Source organism: Lissotriton vulgaris, chromosome 12, assembly GCF_964263255.1.
Source record: "Lissotriton vulgaris chromosome 12, aLisVul1.2, whole genome shotgun sequence".
NCBI lineage: Eukaryota > Metazoa > Chordata > Amphibia > Caudata > Salamandridae > Lissotriton > Lissotriton vulgaris.
The window spans coordinates 549817856-549834114 of NC_141700.1; the positions used below are offsets into that span (position 1 = coordinate 549817856).

Here is a 16259-nt window from a genome sequence, read left to right on the forward strand (position 1 = left end):
ATTCGCCACAGAAGAGAACGCGCAATGTCATCAGTTCTGCACGTTGGAGTTTCCAAGGCGGCACTCGCTCGGGGACGCTTTTCGTCGCGAGTGGAGTTGCGGTCTATTGTACGCCTTTCCGCCTATACCACTTCTGCCCAGAGTGCTGAAGAAGATCAGGCGCAACCGGGCCCAGGTTATCCTTGTGGCTCCGGACTGGACACGAAGATACTGGTATCCCGAGCTACTCAGCATGTCAGTCGATCCCCCGATTCGTCTGCCTCTTCGGGAGGACCTTCTGTCGCAGCAGCAGGGGACGGTCCTCCACCCGAACCTGTTAAGTCTCCACCTACAAGCTTGGAGATTGAGCGGCGACAGTTGAGGCCATTTGACTTGCCTCCCGAAGTCTGTAATGTCATTCTGGCAGCCAGGCGTCCCTCCACAAAGTCGGTATACGCCTGCAGGTGGAACAGATTTGTGGCATGGTGCACAGCAAAGGCTGTGGATCCTCTCTCTGCCCCTCTCTCTGAGGTTCTTCTCTTCCTTCTTCCTCTTGCCCAGCAGGGCTCTGCTCTGGGCACTCTCAAGGGCTACCTTTCTGCCCTTTCCGCCTTCTTAAGGCTACCTGATCAGCCTTCTTTGTTCAAGTCCCCCATTGTCAACAGATTCTTAAAGGGCATCACTCATATGTTCCCTTCGTGATGCCCCAGTGGGACTTTAATCTTGTACTTACTTATCCAATGTGTGCTCCCTTTGAGCCGCTCCATAACTGTCCTCTCCGTCTTCTTACCTTGAAGACTGCTTTCCTGGTTGCCATCACCTCTGCCAGAAGAGTGAGTGAGCTCCAGGCGCTTTCTTCTACACCTCCTTTCCTCTCTGTTCATCCGGATAAAGGTTGTGTTGCGGACGAGACCTTCGTTCCTGCCCAAGGTTGTCACGGCCTTCCACATTGGGCAGTCCATTACCTTGCCCACCTTCTTTCCACCTCCGCATCCCTCGAAAGAGGAAGAGAGGCTCCATCGTCTGGACCCAAAACGTGCGCTCTCTTACTATCTGGATCGCACACGCCAGTTCCGGGTGGATGACCAACTCTTTGTTGGTTACCTGGGCGCTAAGAAGGAAAAGGTGGTGCACAAGCGGACCATCTCGCGGTGGATCATCTTGTGTATCCAGGCGTGTTACTCCTTGGCGAAGAAGGAACCCCCTGTGGGTCTACGGGCTCATTCTACTCGGGCCACGGCGACTACAACTGCCCTGGGCCGAGGAGTACCCTTGCAGGATATTTACCAGGCAGCTACGTGGGCCTCGCTGCACACGTTTGCGAGACATTATTGCCTGGACAGCCAAGTCCGGAGGGATGGCTTCTTTGGCCGTTCTGTCCTCCAGGACTTTCTGGTGTGATTATTGGTTCGCAGACCCACCACCGGGGTTGGTATTGCTGGGGTATCTATTCTAAGGTAAGAAATCTATCATTACTGTGTCTCTTTCAGATGCACAAGTTACTACTTGTGTAACGATATATCTGTAAGAGACATTAGTTAGTGATAGATTCCTTACCGACCCACCCATCCTCCCCGTTCTGCGAACCGATTTCTAGGGTTAGGGTCCTCCCCTTTCAGGGCCCTAGTTTCATGATACCAATCTTGGTTCTATCATGGCTCTGCGTATCTGGCGCGGAAAACTGTGTATCAGAACTGATGTCAGCGCGCATGGGCAGCGTCTAAGTACTCCGACGTCATTCCGGCGCTAACGACGCCGATGACGGACGCGGAGCCGCGGACGACGCCTGCCGGCGCGCAGGGTTATTGCTACACCAAATTTTCCGGATCCAGTCTGACGCCTGAGGATATTCTAAGGTAAGGAAACTATCACTAACTAATGTCTCTTACAGATATATCGTTACACAAGTAGTAACTTGTGCTTCAAAGCGTCTCTCGCTTAACTCCGGGAGCGCCGGTAATTTATGCGCCTCCGGGCGCGGTGGTGATCGTCAGTGGGCGGGACTGCCCCGCAAGGACTCCTGGGGCGTGTAGTCCCCCCGCTCTGCGGCCGCTCGTGGATGAAATAAGCGGCGGCGGGGGGGACTATCAGATGACAGGCAAGGGTGTCCCAAGTCAAATGCAGCAGATCAAAGCAAAATGGTCCCAGAGCACGTAAAGGATGCCAGTAAGTTCAAAGCCTCTCCTCTGTATATGTGTCATATTTGCGAAAGTTAAAACTATTGGCATTGTAAATGACAAAGCTATTAATTTCGCTAATTTCAAAACCAACACATAAATACAAAATTTGTCATTTACAATACCAATAGCTCAAACTTTCCTAATGTGAGACCTATTGCATTGCAAATGCTTGTTAACTTTAAGATACCATAGATCGTGAAGAAACCGTGCATGGCGCTGCTTCAGGCAAGACCTAAAAAGGATATATATAGTCTAATCTAACATACTCTGATTTCTGAACTTTTATAAATAAAATGTAACTATATTTATTATGAATTTTTGTTTTTTTCTTTATGCTTTCCTTTCTAAATGTTTTGATTGAAACATTATTCATTGTATTTGTAATAGATATGTGAATGTGTCAGCAGTGAAAAAAACAAAGGTTAAAGTGGCCTTATAGTTAGGTGTTGAAATAATATAAAAACCAACGTTTAATAACCAAAACAACATTGATATTCACTAGTTATATTTCACTGAGCTAACCATACCTTTTGCCCCCGCCATGCACTGCTTATGACCTCACATATTACATCAATCTTGACATGTATGATATAATTGTTAACGTCATCTAGTCTTTGTAACAGTGACCATAAGGGTTTGTAGACTTGATGGTTTTTCCATCTAATGGTTTTTCCATCTTAAAGACATCACATGATCTGCAATTTTAAGTGAAGAGGTTGACCGGTATGCATTTGCTTCCGAAAAGACGACTTTTGCCCGGTTCTGTGACCAATCTTCCATAGTCTGGTAAAATACACTGCGAACATTCCAGAGAGGGGCACAATGGCCTACAACCTTAGAGCTGTGCTTGTTGCTATTTGGGTGCATCCTTCCACCTCCACCCAAGCATGTGGCTTGGACTACACGAGGGACTACTTTACAATTGCAGCCCTTTGTGTCCGCTCTAGCTGCTCCTTCCCTTGTGTCGGACTATCCCGCTTAAAACCCGAACTATTGTTTTAGCCAGTTTTTGTTTAAACATGGTCTCCTCCTCTAAAAACCTCAGTGAAAACAAGTGTGACGTTTCCACAAACACCCCCATTCACTCGCATTAGAGATTGTTTTGTACATTTCTTTGCTTGTTTGCCCTGTAATTGTGCTTCTAAATCATCCCCAAAGTGCTTTCAGTTGCCCTGTACACACATTCTCTTAAAGGCCAGTATTTCTGGGGGGCTGGAGGACTGAACGTGGGAGGCATTCCCCCCTCTACACATCCAGATCGCCCTCCCTGTGGGCAGATCTGCACTCTCGTCCGTGGGAGGGAGTAGTTGCTGCCACCCTCTGCCTGCAAGGCGCTGGGGGTAGGGGGTGGGTGGGTGGTTGAGGACACACTTCTTGACGCCACAGGCCTGCTGCTATTCCTGGCCAGCCAGGAAACCCATCCGTTTTATTAAGGCGAAAACTGCACAGTTCGCATTCTCACTAAACCGGATGTTTTCTCTTCTTTTTTGCTGCAGGAATATATTTGCCCCAGATGCGAGTCCGGATTTATCGAGGAAGTAACAGAGGAATCCAGGTACTGCCTGCAGTTCACGTCTTTTCCATTCGAACGCCTTTGATGCGACATCTGCCCTTCTTGGCGCCCTGCACACAGCCCATGGGCACAGACTAGCTGTATCCGGCCCTGTGTCCTAATCACCAGCTGCCCCCACCTGCCCCACTAGTAATAGATCTTTACGGATGTCTGGTTTTCAGTTTGCAAGCCCTCGTGAGATAAGTCAGTCGCCATAGCTCATTCTTCACGTATTTAACAATGTATCTTTAAGATCCAAGTACAAAACTCTAAAAGAAGAGGGAGAGGGGTATTTAACATAAAGCGAATGAATCCTTTACCCAGCCAGCTTCATCGAGTACAGTACACACTGGTGATCGCCAATAGGTGTGCTGTTACCTTTGGTAAAGCTAGGCCCTGCTCTAGGCCAGGTGAGCAGGCAGACAGCTGGTGTTCAGCCCATCTTTTAAATGTTGACGTTGTCAAAATAACGTAGAAGAATACGAACTCATGCGTGTATACTCGGCTGCCTCTATGCAAATAAAACAGAAGGGCTACCCATAACGCAGCTCGTTGTACTCGAAACCCTGAAAGCGAGCGCAGGCCAGTTGGGTAGCACCGACGCTAGAAGTGCATGTCACTCTTGACACGCTTTTCGTAATCGGCCATTTTGTAAGTGACACCACAGAAAGTGCAGGGGGGAAACAGTGCATGTTATCTGTGGAATGCGCGGAATGAGGACGGACCTGGTCGCCCTGCTGTTGCTGTCCTTCCGGGTGCTATAGAACTAGAGTGTGCTTGCTTTAGCAACCAGACACTAATTATTATAAAAGTATTGTCATCGAGCATTTGCAGGCTTTGTAGGCAAAGGGATGAAACAATAATTCATATAGTAACCTTATGTCCAGCTTTGGCAGACGCTCGGAAGTCCATCCTAAAACCGATCTTTAATGAATTAGGAATTAGAACATGTAGACAAGCAATTATCACCTGTTTGAGTGGGGCGAATATTAAACTTACTTATCTTTTTGTTAAGTTTTTCATTATTGCAGAGAAGAAACTCAAAGGAGTAGAACGGGTAAATAACTGTATTGCGATATAAAATACATAAGAAACATAAATTAATGTTCATTGGATGCAAAGTGTTAAGCTAGCTTAAGGAACTGGGAGTATATTTTAATATAGTTGCGCACATTGCACTTTATTATCGCTTGCACATGGAATACAGCTAAAATTTGTATTTGTAACTGCAACTGCCAACAGAAGTCACTTTATGTAAATGCTGCTATAATAGTTCCTGGGGCAATTATAAGGCATTTTAGTAAGTTTTATGTATTTTAATTATTGCATAATATATTAATGTTGCACTTTACTATCGCTTGTACATGAAATACAGCTAAAATTTGTATTTGTAATTGCATCTGCCAACATAAGTCACTTTATGTAAATGCTGCTATAATAGTTTTGGGGGCAATTATAAGGCACTTTAGTAAGTTTTATGGATTTTTAATTATTGCGTAATGTATGAACGTTTTGATGGAATGGTCATCTATCAACGTATTATTGGAGGATCACTTTAAGATGCTAATAACTTTGTGTATATTATATGCTTGTTTTATTCGGTTGTTTTTATCTTTCCTTGCTCTTAATGATTTTAATTAATCAACAAATAAAATACTTACTAAAAGAATAGCACTGATAAACAGTCACCGGTCTCCTGCACACCTGTGTATGCTTCGTTTGTGCTAGTTTTTGTTGGAAAGCTGGACTAATCATACTTCCTTTTTTATCATACAGACATTCCTTACAACAGTGTTTACATCCTGTTATTGGTTTACAGTTTGTTTCCTGTTGCCAGTTTGTAAATAATTGCATGCTACTGAATGCTGGCATCTCTTAATTGTCAGTTCAGAATTGGACTTCTATAGAACGTGTCGTGTGGTTTAAAAAAAAAAAAATCTCGGACAATGTTACATAAGCACGAGGCCCTTTATTTTGCAAAGGCAATTTTAAGAATGTCGTACATTTCTTCCAACAGTTTTGCTTTTATTAACTGAGAGCTTCAGGTTTTCCAGCAGGGTGATGTTGTTGGGGAAAGTCTTGCTAACTATGGTCGTTGAAAAAGCAAAAGGATTAGTACTGTATTAACGAATCTGACTCCAAGAACCTTTTGTGTTTCAGTTTCCTAGACACCGGCGGAAACGGGCTAGAACACAATCCATTAGCACACTTCGCAGAGGTACGTATTCTTCTTTTTTTTTTTTTTTGCTTAAGTTGGTATTCATCCAGACTTGTGACATTAAGTAAAGACTGGTGGACTACCGTACCAGAAACGTAGTTGATGTCCCCAACTGCATTCTAGCGGTCGACTTGATCCCGTCTGTTGTGTTTAGACAGAGTACCCTGCCTGACAAACTCTAGATCAGACCCTTAACGGTACGAACATGAATGCAACAGTTTGACGCCATTTTCATTTCATGCTGTCCTTTTCTCGTTTAGAAAATGCAAACTTGAAGCAAAGATTAGAGAAGATTAGTTGTGTAGTGGCATAATAGCTTCAGGCCCTTGTTTTACGCTGCCACACAGAAGAAAGAAGTGCGAGGCCGAGATGGCGCTGAACAGTAGCTAGAAGTGAACTCATTGTTTTCATTGTTTGATTTTATAGATGGCTCTAGAATAGCAAGCTTAGGGTGCATACGTGCACTGAACCATGTCACGGAGTGTTTCAACCTGAAAAAACATGCCTAGCCTGTGCTGTGTTTTTATTGTAGTTGTGTTTTCCCACATGGGTGCTTTGATGTCGAATCTATCACAGTTTTCTTTATACAATTTTTTTTTAAAGATTTCCTTTCTTTTAAAGTGTTACTAGAAGTCAGTGTGATGTCACAGGCAGGAACTGAGTCCAACTTGGAGAAAGGATACAGCAACAATTGTTGTAACATAAGAAACTTATACAGAGTTTATTTTTAATAGTCTTTATTGGTTTTCAACAAGTTATGTATAGTACAAACTTTGCCAACTTTATCATACAAAACATCACAGTGACATTTACTAACTCGACGCTTGGTGAGCTACCAGGCAGCGTTGTTTGCTGTTATCAGGAAACGTAAACAACATTTTGTGTGTGTCATTAAATGTTATTAACATTGTAACCAACATATGAAGCAATAAAGTTTCTTTATCTCTGTATTTTTGTTTAACAACCAAACTGCAAATGACCCAAAATCATACAATCTCATCTAATTTACATGTACATTGTGATACGGTCCATGTATGAGCAGGAATGACTGTTTATGTATGAATGTCTTGAGCCGGTGAGGATAGAAGGGGGAGGGCTGCATGTTCTGCTCAACCGCATACATATGGTAGCCTGAGCTCATGTCGAATTGAGTTGAGTTATACCTGACAAAGGGCATATCATGATCGCAATTATGTGACAGCTTTCTATATCAAGTATAAATGTGAGGAGCCGTCGCACACCCGGGTTGAGCTGAATACATTCAATCTGTCTTCTTTGAACGACAGGTAGTCTTGCCATTGCATAGGACTAGTCAGTGGGGAGGTGCAAGGAGCATTGAGTGCTTGCGCTGTATGCTTCCGCCACTAGTGCCTTGCGGAGATCCAACAGCCAAGTGCGTATGCTGGGACCAGTACTCGACTTCCATGACATAGCTGTTCTACACTTTGCCAAACCCAAAGCTAAATCCCAAAATGTATTAAGGTTTTTACGTGCAGCAGTGTGTTTAGTATTACCAAGTAAAAAGTGTGGGTCTTGAGCAGTCAGTGTTGTCAGTTGCTTCTGATAGTGTCGCCGCTATCTCATTCCAATAAATGCTAAGGCGAGTGCATGTCCAGACCATATGAAAAAACGTTGCGTCCGCTGCTGTGTAGCGTGGGCAAACATCAGCGGAGGTGGGATACATACGAGCGAGTCTGTGTGGCATTAAATATGTGTGATGTAAGTAATTGAGTTGTGTATATTTCAACCTAGCTTTCGTGGATATAATTTTAGGATAACCTATACATTGTGTCCATTGCTTGTCACTTATGATAAGTGACAACTCCGAGTCCTAATACACACAAAGTGATGCTAATAAGGCGATAGGATCAGGTCTAAGGAAGCTATACATCGCTGTCACAGCATGTCAGTCTCTACTGTGCGTAAGTAAAGTTTGCAGTATCTGCGATGTGACAGGTTCTGTATAATCGTTCCGCGATGTTCGGAGGAATTGCTGCGATAATAACGTATGAAGCATGAAAGTCCTTTGTGGTATCTCATAACCCCTCAAGGTTCTGCAATTGTGAATCTACAAATAGGTTGCCCCAGGCCCCAGTCCCACTGCACCCAAGACTCTAGCTCTGGACGGCCATGACCAGTAAATGAGCACGGGAGAATATCCAGTGGTAGCATAAGTAAAGGCTGGTTGTGGAATACTGTGTGAGCAGAAAGTCGAGAATGAAATACTGAAATGTCACTTTTTATATGTAGTTGTATTTTTCAAGAAGGAATCAATATAGATCTAGCACCATCACCACTGCTGCTTTAAGATGTAACTCTCTATTCCAGTAGCTCGCCAACCTTTTTGACCCACAGCTCCCTTGATCCATTGGCCATTGTCCATGGCTCCCCACTGTTACTTTATTTGGTGGGTGAGATGGATGTAAGCTTGGTCTCTGGAGTACTTGCATTTTTCTCCCTGAAAATAACTGGGCTGAAGCTGATGAAGGTATTATAATCATATATGCAGGGTGTTTTGTATTACTAAGGTGGGTCCTCTTATGAAGTTACTCTTCTGTGCCCATGCATTATTCAGAGTACCCTCTCAAACTTTTGTATCCCACTTACAGTGCTAGATAGCACCCCTATGCATGTAAGCCCCATTGCCAAAGTGTTTCTGCGCTTGAAAAATATTTACATGCCTTCCATTTCTACCCATGTCATATGTGCTCAAAACACCTGTCTCAGCAGGGTGACTCACAATTTTTTAAAACCATATAAAGCTTTATTTTTTCTGTCATCTCCCTAAAATTGCCTCCAAATCAATGCAAGTGAAATAAATTCCGCAGATTTCTTCTTTTATAAACGTCCCTCTTTCTTGCTTTGAAATGTTGGAATTATTCTGTAGATGGTGTTTTTACTTCCATGTGATCAAGGAGAGAGCAGGTCTATCTGGAAATGTGTGTGTACTGAAAGAAATGTGTATTGGAAGTACCTATGATCCAAGTACAAAAAAAGTCAATACTTAATAATAGTTGGTGTGTTTAATAGATATGACAACTGTACTTTCCTGATTACTTGCATTGGTGTAAATGCATTTGGAAAAAACGAAACTATAAACAAGTCTAACAAAATCAATCAGGCATCTTCTGCTTACTTTGGGAGTCCAGGCAGCCAAGGGCTGGAACGCATTACCCCGCGCCCTCAGACTGGAAACCAACCACCTTGTGTTCCGCAAAAAATTAAAGACCCACCTGTTCCCCAAATAACTCCACTCGGCTTCCTCACCTCTCAATAGGATTCAAGCTACATAGCGCGGGGATGCCCTTGGGTCACCAGGCGCTTTAGAAATCGCTAAAATAAAAAAAAAAAAAAAATAAGTGTTGGAATGTGGGGATTCAGTGAAATATGGGGGTCAAAACCCTCGACATGCCATCAAATAAGCACTACGTTTGCAGTTTTAGGCATGTCACTTAAAAGACAACAGAACCTTCAACATTAAATGCATGAAAGTGCTTGTTGGGTGGCTCCCCTGTGGATTTCTAGGTGTGGTTTTGTTGTGTAGTTGCTCGACTTCCCAACCCTGTTAATATCCTATGTAACAAACAGTATATTACATTGGTAAAGATTAGAATGGACTGGGCATGATTGTTACACTGTTGCTGAGTGGTACTTCACATCTCCATTCTCTGGAGGCTATGGGCACCTGATCTCGTTTACCCCCTCCACTGGAGGCAAATCTCAAAGCTGAAGTTTTTACAACCCCCATAACCTGCGCATGCGACTAGATAGATTCCTCTGCTCAGTGTCACTTCTCCCTAAAGCGCTACACTCAGACTACTTAGGCCGGGTCCTCTCGGATCACGACACTCCTATACTAGGCCTCAGATGGAGACCCCACCCGAGGTACCAACGTGGAAGTTGCCACAGGAGTGTCTCACAGATCCAGTGTTTAGACATGACCAGGAGACTAGTATTCGTGATTATTTCAGGACAAACGCCCATACAGCAACTTCCAGGTCAATAGAATGGGATGGATAACAGGGGTCTGAAAAACAATAGAAACATCGCTTCTCTGCGCAGAGGCTACATTAGGGACACTAACAAAAGACGCAGATGCGAGCAGGGCCACAGCAGCACAAACAGTGGCAGCCAAGACCACTTACGCGGAGACATTGAGGGATCTAAGTAAGTACAACTTCTGAGAGCATGGGGCCAAGACTCACAAAGAAGGGTATAGAGCAGGGGCCCTCCTGGCATGGCTAGCCTGACGAGATACAGAGGTACAACCCATCACAGAATTGCTTGACAGGGCAGGAACTGCCCAACATTCACAAGTAGAGATTCTACTAATCTTTCATGACTTCTACACAGAGACCTACCGAGGCCCTACATAAGGCAATCCGCAACTAATAGCACACTTCCTATGACCCTTAACTATTCTGCAAATCCCAGCAGCAGACAGGGACGACATTGACAAGAAGATTGCGTCTGCGCATGTCTCCCACGCAATTCGCGCCCTAGCGTGCAGTAAAGCCCCAGGCATGGACGGATTCCTACTAGAATACTACAGCACATTCTCCAATCAACTGCTCCCTCAGATAGTAAACATGTATGAGGATGCATTAGAGCGGGGCGAACTACCAGGCTCACTAAAGAGTCAGTTCTGGTGGTGTTTCCAAAACCGGACTGTCACCTGACGCTTCCTGCCTCATATAGGCCAATAACACCGCTGAACGCAGACTGTAAAATCATGGGGAAAATACTGGCGGATCTGTATTCCCAAGTCCTCTTCCCACTGATCCACGCAGATCAGTGCGGTTTGTCCCGGGTCTCAACACGTCCCGGAAATTGCGTAGGTTGTTCCATATACAGGATAGAGCAGGTCCCCAGTTCCCAAGAGCGGCGTGCCTAATTCTCGACCTAAAGAAGGCCTTCGACACCCTCCTATGGTCCTATCTGTTTGCCATTCTCCAACGGAAATATATAGGTCCTACCCTCCTATAGTATGCACAACTCCTATACAAGAATCTCACAAAAAGGATACGACTGGGCAAATATATTTCCACCCCACTCCGGGTAGAGAGGGGTACACGTTGGGGATGTCCCCTCGCCCCATCACTATTCGCTCTGGCAATAGAACCCTTTGCGATATGGCTGCTTCGGGAAGGAGAGGCCTGGGGTATCCTGATAGCTGGCACAGCCCACAGCGTGTCATTATATGCGGACGATCTACTCCTATACGTACGTGGCATAACATTCGACTTTACCCCGATATAGACAGTGCTGCGGGAATTCTCATAGGTTTCAGGCCTCAGAGTCACCTGGAGTGGTGAAGCTCCTAGGTATCTCCGATTTCGACTGTACCATTCTTCGAGTGACCTTTACTAAGGGAATCACCGCAGGGCATTGGCAGGCATCAGGGCGGCAGTAAACTTCTGGAAGACGCTCCCCCTGGCCCCTATTGGGCGAGTAGCCCTAGCCAAAAGGCTTATCGTTCCAAGGTTACTATATCACTTTGCCAACTTCCCAGTCGCCGCCCCCCCCCCCCCCCCTCGCCCCTTCTTCCGGGGATTGGACACACTCCTCACCTCCCTCATCTGGCACAAGGCCTCTTTCAGCAGTGGGGAGAGCCTTGGTTAGATCTATTCGCCACAGAAGAGAACGCGCAATGTCATCAGTTCTGCACGTTGGAGTTTCCAAGGCGGCACTCGCTCGGGGACGCTTTTCGTCGCGAGTGGAGTTGCGGTCTATTGTACGCCTTTCCGCCTATACCACTTCTGCCCAGAGTGCTGAAGAAGATCAGGCGCGACCGGGCCCAGGTTATCCTTGTGGCTCCGGACTGGACACGAAGATACTGGTATCCCGAGCTACTCAGCATGTCAGTCGATCCCCCGATTCGTCTGCCTCTTCGGGAGGACCTTCTGTCGCAGCAGCAGGGGACGGTCCTCCACCCGAACCTGTTAAGTCTCCACCTACAAGCTTGGAGATTGAGCGGCGACAGTTGAGGCCATTTGACTTGCCTCCCGAAGTCTGTAATGTCATTCTGGCAGCCAGGCGTCCCTCCACAAAGTCGGTATACGCCTGCAGGTGGAACAGATTTGTGGCATGGTGCACAGCAAAGGCTGTGGATCCTCTCTATGCCCCTCTCTCTGAGGTTCTTCTCTTCCTTCTTCCTCTTGCCCAGCAGGGCTCTGCTCTGGGCACTCTCAAGGGCTACCTTTCTGCCCTTTCCGCCTTCTTAAGGCTACCTGATCAGCCTTCTTTGTTCAAGTCCCCCATTGTCAACAGATTCTTGAAGGGCATCACTCATATGTTCCCTTCGTGATGCCCCAGTGGGACTTTAATCTTGTAATTACTTATCCAATGTGTGCTCCCTTTGAGCCGCTCCATAACTGTCCTCTCCGTCTTCTTACCTTGAAGACTGCTTTCCTGGTTGCCATCACCTCTGCCAGGAGAGTGAGTGAGCTCCAGGCGCTTTCTTCTACACCTCCTTTCCTCTCTGTTCATCCGGATAAAGGTTGTGTTGCGGACGAGACCTTCGTTCCTGCCCAAGGTTGTCACGGCCTTCCACATTGGGCAGTCCATTACCTTGCCCACCTTCTTTCCACCTCCGCATCCCTCGAAAGAGGAAGAGAGGCTCCATCGTTTTGAAAAAGCAAAAGGATTAGTACTGTATTAACGAATCTGACTCCAAGAACCTTTTGTGTTTCAGTTTCCTAGACACCGGCGGAAACGGGCTAGAACACAATCCAATTTCAATTCAATAAACTTTATTCGGAACATGTAAATCATGTCCATAAAAGTACATACATACAAAACGTGTTAAAAAGAGATATTCATGACAATAGCAATCCACCAGATGAATACAGTATGGTACATATAAAAAATCAAATAACACACTTTAAAAAATATGGAATAAATAAGTTATTATAAAAATTTTGTAATTTTTTTTTTTTTTTTTTTTTAAAAATCATGCCTTTCCTATAGCTGATGGCCTTAAGTAAATAACTAGCCGTATAAAAACAGATGTCAGGATGATGCAAATTAAAAAGTAATTTCATTGCCTCTTTAACAGTTCTAGTTCCAAATTTAATAAATAAAGGTTTTAAAAAGAATTTACGACATTCGCTATACAGGTTACACATAAGTAGAAAGTGCTCTGTGCTTTGTTCTGAAATATTGTCGCACCGGCATGGACCTGAGGGGCGCTTTTTAATCTCAGGAAATGCAACCAATAAGTGGGCCGTACCCATCCTCATCCTTGTGAGAACAAACCGATGTTGTCCTTTAGTTACCTGAAGGAGATAAGGATGTAAGCCCACAAAATCGTTCAAAAGGTTATAACGCACACAGGAGGAAAGTTTAAGATCATCTGTAGCTCGTCTTTCTGCACAATGATTTAGATAAATTGATTTCATACTATCTTTGGAGAGATCCGAAGCAGAACAGTGATCTAGAGTAACGTTAAACCCGAACACATTTAAAAAGGATGCAATTATATATTTAATCCATGGGATTTTAAGAAAATAGTCTAGACGTAGACAATCCTCAATGATGGCCCTATTAAATGAGGTTTCGTCTTTCATCCAGACCGAGCGCCATAACATCAAAGGTCTCAGTGATAATAGATCGTTTAGATGACAAAGTCCTAGTTCTTTATGGACCAAACTATTAGCAGTAGAAGTCGGGAGACATAATAACTTTTTCAGAAATATATTCTCTTCTACCTGTAGGGATTCTGCCCTGGAAACCCCCCATACCCCTGCTCCGTAGAGGGCCACAGAAAGACACCTAGCTTCAAAAATTTTGAGCATTGCTTTAGGTTTTCTACTACCTAATTTACTTGCAAAAGCAAATATTCCATTGGCACTCCTGGCCATTTTGTCGCGCACCGCCTTGTGCTCGATATCCCAGCGGCCATTTTTGGAAAAGTTGACCCCCAGGTAGCAAAAATTATCCACACATTGTACCACATGTCCATCAATGAGATATCTGTAGGGCTTTTTAATTTTAACTTTACTAGCTCCGCACTCCATCACATATGTCTTACTCTTATTAATGACCAGCTTTCTACTTTCAATAAAGGCCAAAAATTTATCCATCAAAAGCTGGAGACCTCGAGGAGTCCTAGAGAGCAACACAGCGTCGTCCGCATAGAGTAACACGGGGATGGTATTTGTGTTTACTCTAGGGGCGTCAGCTGGTGCCTTCTTTAAGATCGAGTCTATTTCATTAATAAATAGAGTGAAGAGCAAGGGTGCCAAGACACACCCTTGTCTAATACCTCTCCTAACCCTAAATTTCTCTGTGCATTCGCCCGACGGCCCATAACGGACACACGAGCTAAGCCTCTCATATAAACGGGCCAGAAAATATATGATTTCCCTAGGTGCTCCCATTTCTAGCAGGGTAGTCCATAGTATGGCGTGATCCACCAGGTCGAAAGCGCTGCTCAAATCAGCGAAACAGAGGTAAAGTGAGCCATTTTTTGCTCGGGTATATTTCCCTATCAGGAGTTCCAGATTTAAGCATTGTTCAATGCAACCTCTACCTTTCCTGAATCCATATTGGCAGTCAGTCATTATCTGATTAGACTCTGCCCATTCTTCTAATCGGACGAGGAGTACACGGCTCATAATCTTAACCGATGAATCCAGCAGTGAGATTGGCCGGTAATTTTTAACGTTTCCTCGGTCCCCTTTCTTGTGTATCGGGACTATTATGGATTCAGACCAGGTACATGGAAAAGTATAGCGAACAGCGGCGTTAAAAACTTTGACTAGTACTGGCCCCCAAGTGTCGGGTGCAAATTTGTACAAATCGACTGGGACACCGTCGGGTCCCTGGGCCTTACCACCCTTACTAGCCCTGATACTACTTAGGACCTCCTGTAGGGTGATATCTAGGTTAAGTACTGGCCAGGAACAACTTGTTGGCAACGTTACCATGTCAGGATTAAAAATACCAGAGAAGTGCTGTACCCATGAGTCCTTACCCACGTTTGAGGTTAACACGGGAAGTTTGTCATCTTTTAAAAGGGGGCTATTTACTACTGCCCAAAAAAGGGTACAATTGTTCGATACGGCCGCTAGATCCAATCGCTCCCAAGCTTCCTCACGTAATTCAGCTTTCCTTTGCTTGAGAGCTAAATTATAGTCGGATCTTAGCTTGGCTACAACTATTTTATCTCTGGGTTTTACGGATAATGCATTTTTTAGTGTCTTCAGTGCCACAGTGCATGCATTGTTAAACCATCCCCTTGCTTTGTTATTAAAATGTCCAGCCAACCTAGTAAACCTACCACTAATAAAAACATTGATTTTCATAAAGTGAGGGATACAAGCCTCAAGGTTTGGTTTCTCATCAATAATTGATGTGATCTCATTTGAGCAGCATGAGACAATGCGATTCGAGGTTACTTCTGCTTTATCCCCTGCCCACCTTATTCTGAAACCATTCGATCTATGAACCTCAATGTTTGTAATAGGGCTACTATCTGGGATTGTACAGGCTTTCCAGAACCTAGTTTCAATAACAAGACAGTTGTGGTCACTGACCAAGTAATCGACGATCCTGACATCGGAGCTAAAATGAGCTAAATCGGAAGACATACAAATAAAATCAATTACAGTGTTTGCCCCTCTCCCCACAAAGGTTGGCAAACTATCAGCCTTCCCATCCTGCTCAATCTCTAAGATCTCCAAGTCATAATCTAATAGGAAGGAGTTCAGAGTTTCTCCGTATATATTGTGCTGGAAATGTGTAGCTGGCTCTCCAACACGGTTCAAAATGCCACACAACTTATGGTTAGAGAGAGGGCAAACAGAAATGTTAAAATCTCCAACACATATGTATTCAAAAACTGTATTAGAAGTTTTCATCAATTGTTTGATTGCGTTGTCTAATTCTAAAATGACCGTGTATCTGCTAGCATCAAAAACATTATTATACATGTTAATCATCAAAATGTTTTTGTCTGCCTCATCAACTAGCCACAGCAGTTGAGAATTGTTGCCCACAATGATGTGCTCCTTCACCCTGATTTGCATTTTCACAGAGATCAGGATTAGCAAACCACCTTTGGCCCTCCCTGAGGTAGTTGCCGTTGCTGGTAACTCATACGCTGCAAAACCATCAAGACCCTTAAAATTTAGGCACCAGGTCTCTTGTAAACATAAGATGTCAAATGTTCTAATAAGTTCTAACCACCCTAGTACTTCTAATTTTGAGACTAGTCCTGCGATATTCCAGCTAGCGATAGTGCAAGTTGTTGGTGACCCCTCTGGGGTATTGCAAGATGAACCCTCATTGTTAATCTGTATACTACCAGTAATGTTTGGGAGCTGAT

General features: G+C 44.4%; 1 protein-coding gene across 1 annotated transcript in view; it reads left to right on the forward strand.

The window, feature by feature from the left end:
* The window catches only part of RNF115 (ring finger protein 115), a 219481-nt gene that overhangs the window by 87139 nt on the left and 116083 nt on the right, over nt 1–16259 (forward strand). The window contains exons 2-3 of the mRNA XM_086945361.1: nt 3656–3714; nt 5872–5929. Of these exons, the coding sequence (XP_086801487.1) occupies nt 3656–3714; nt 5872–5929 (117 nt within the window). The remainder of the gene's footprint in view (nt 1–3655; nt 3715–5871; nt 5930–16259) is intronic.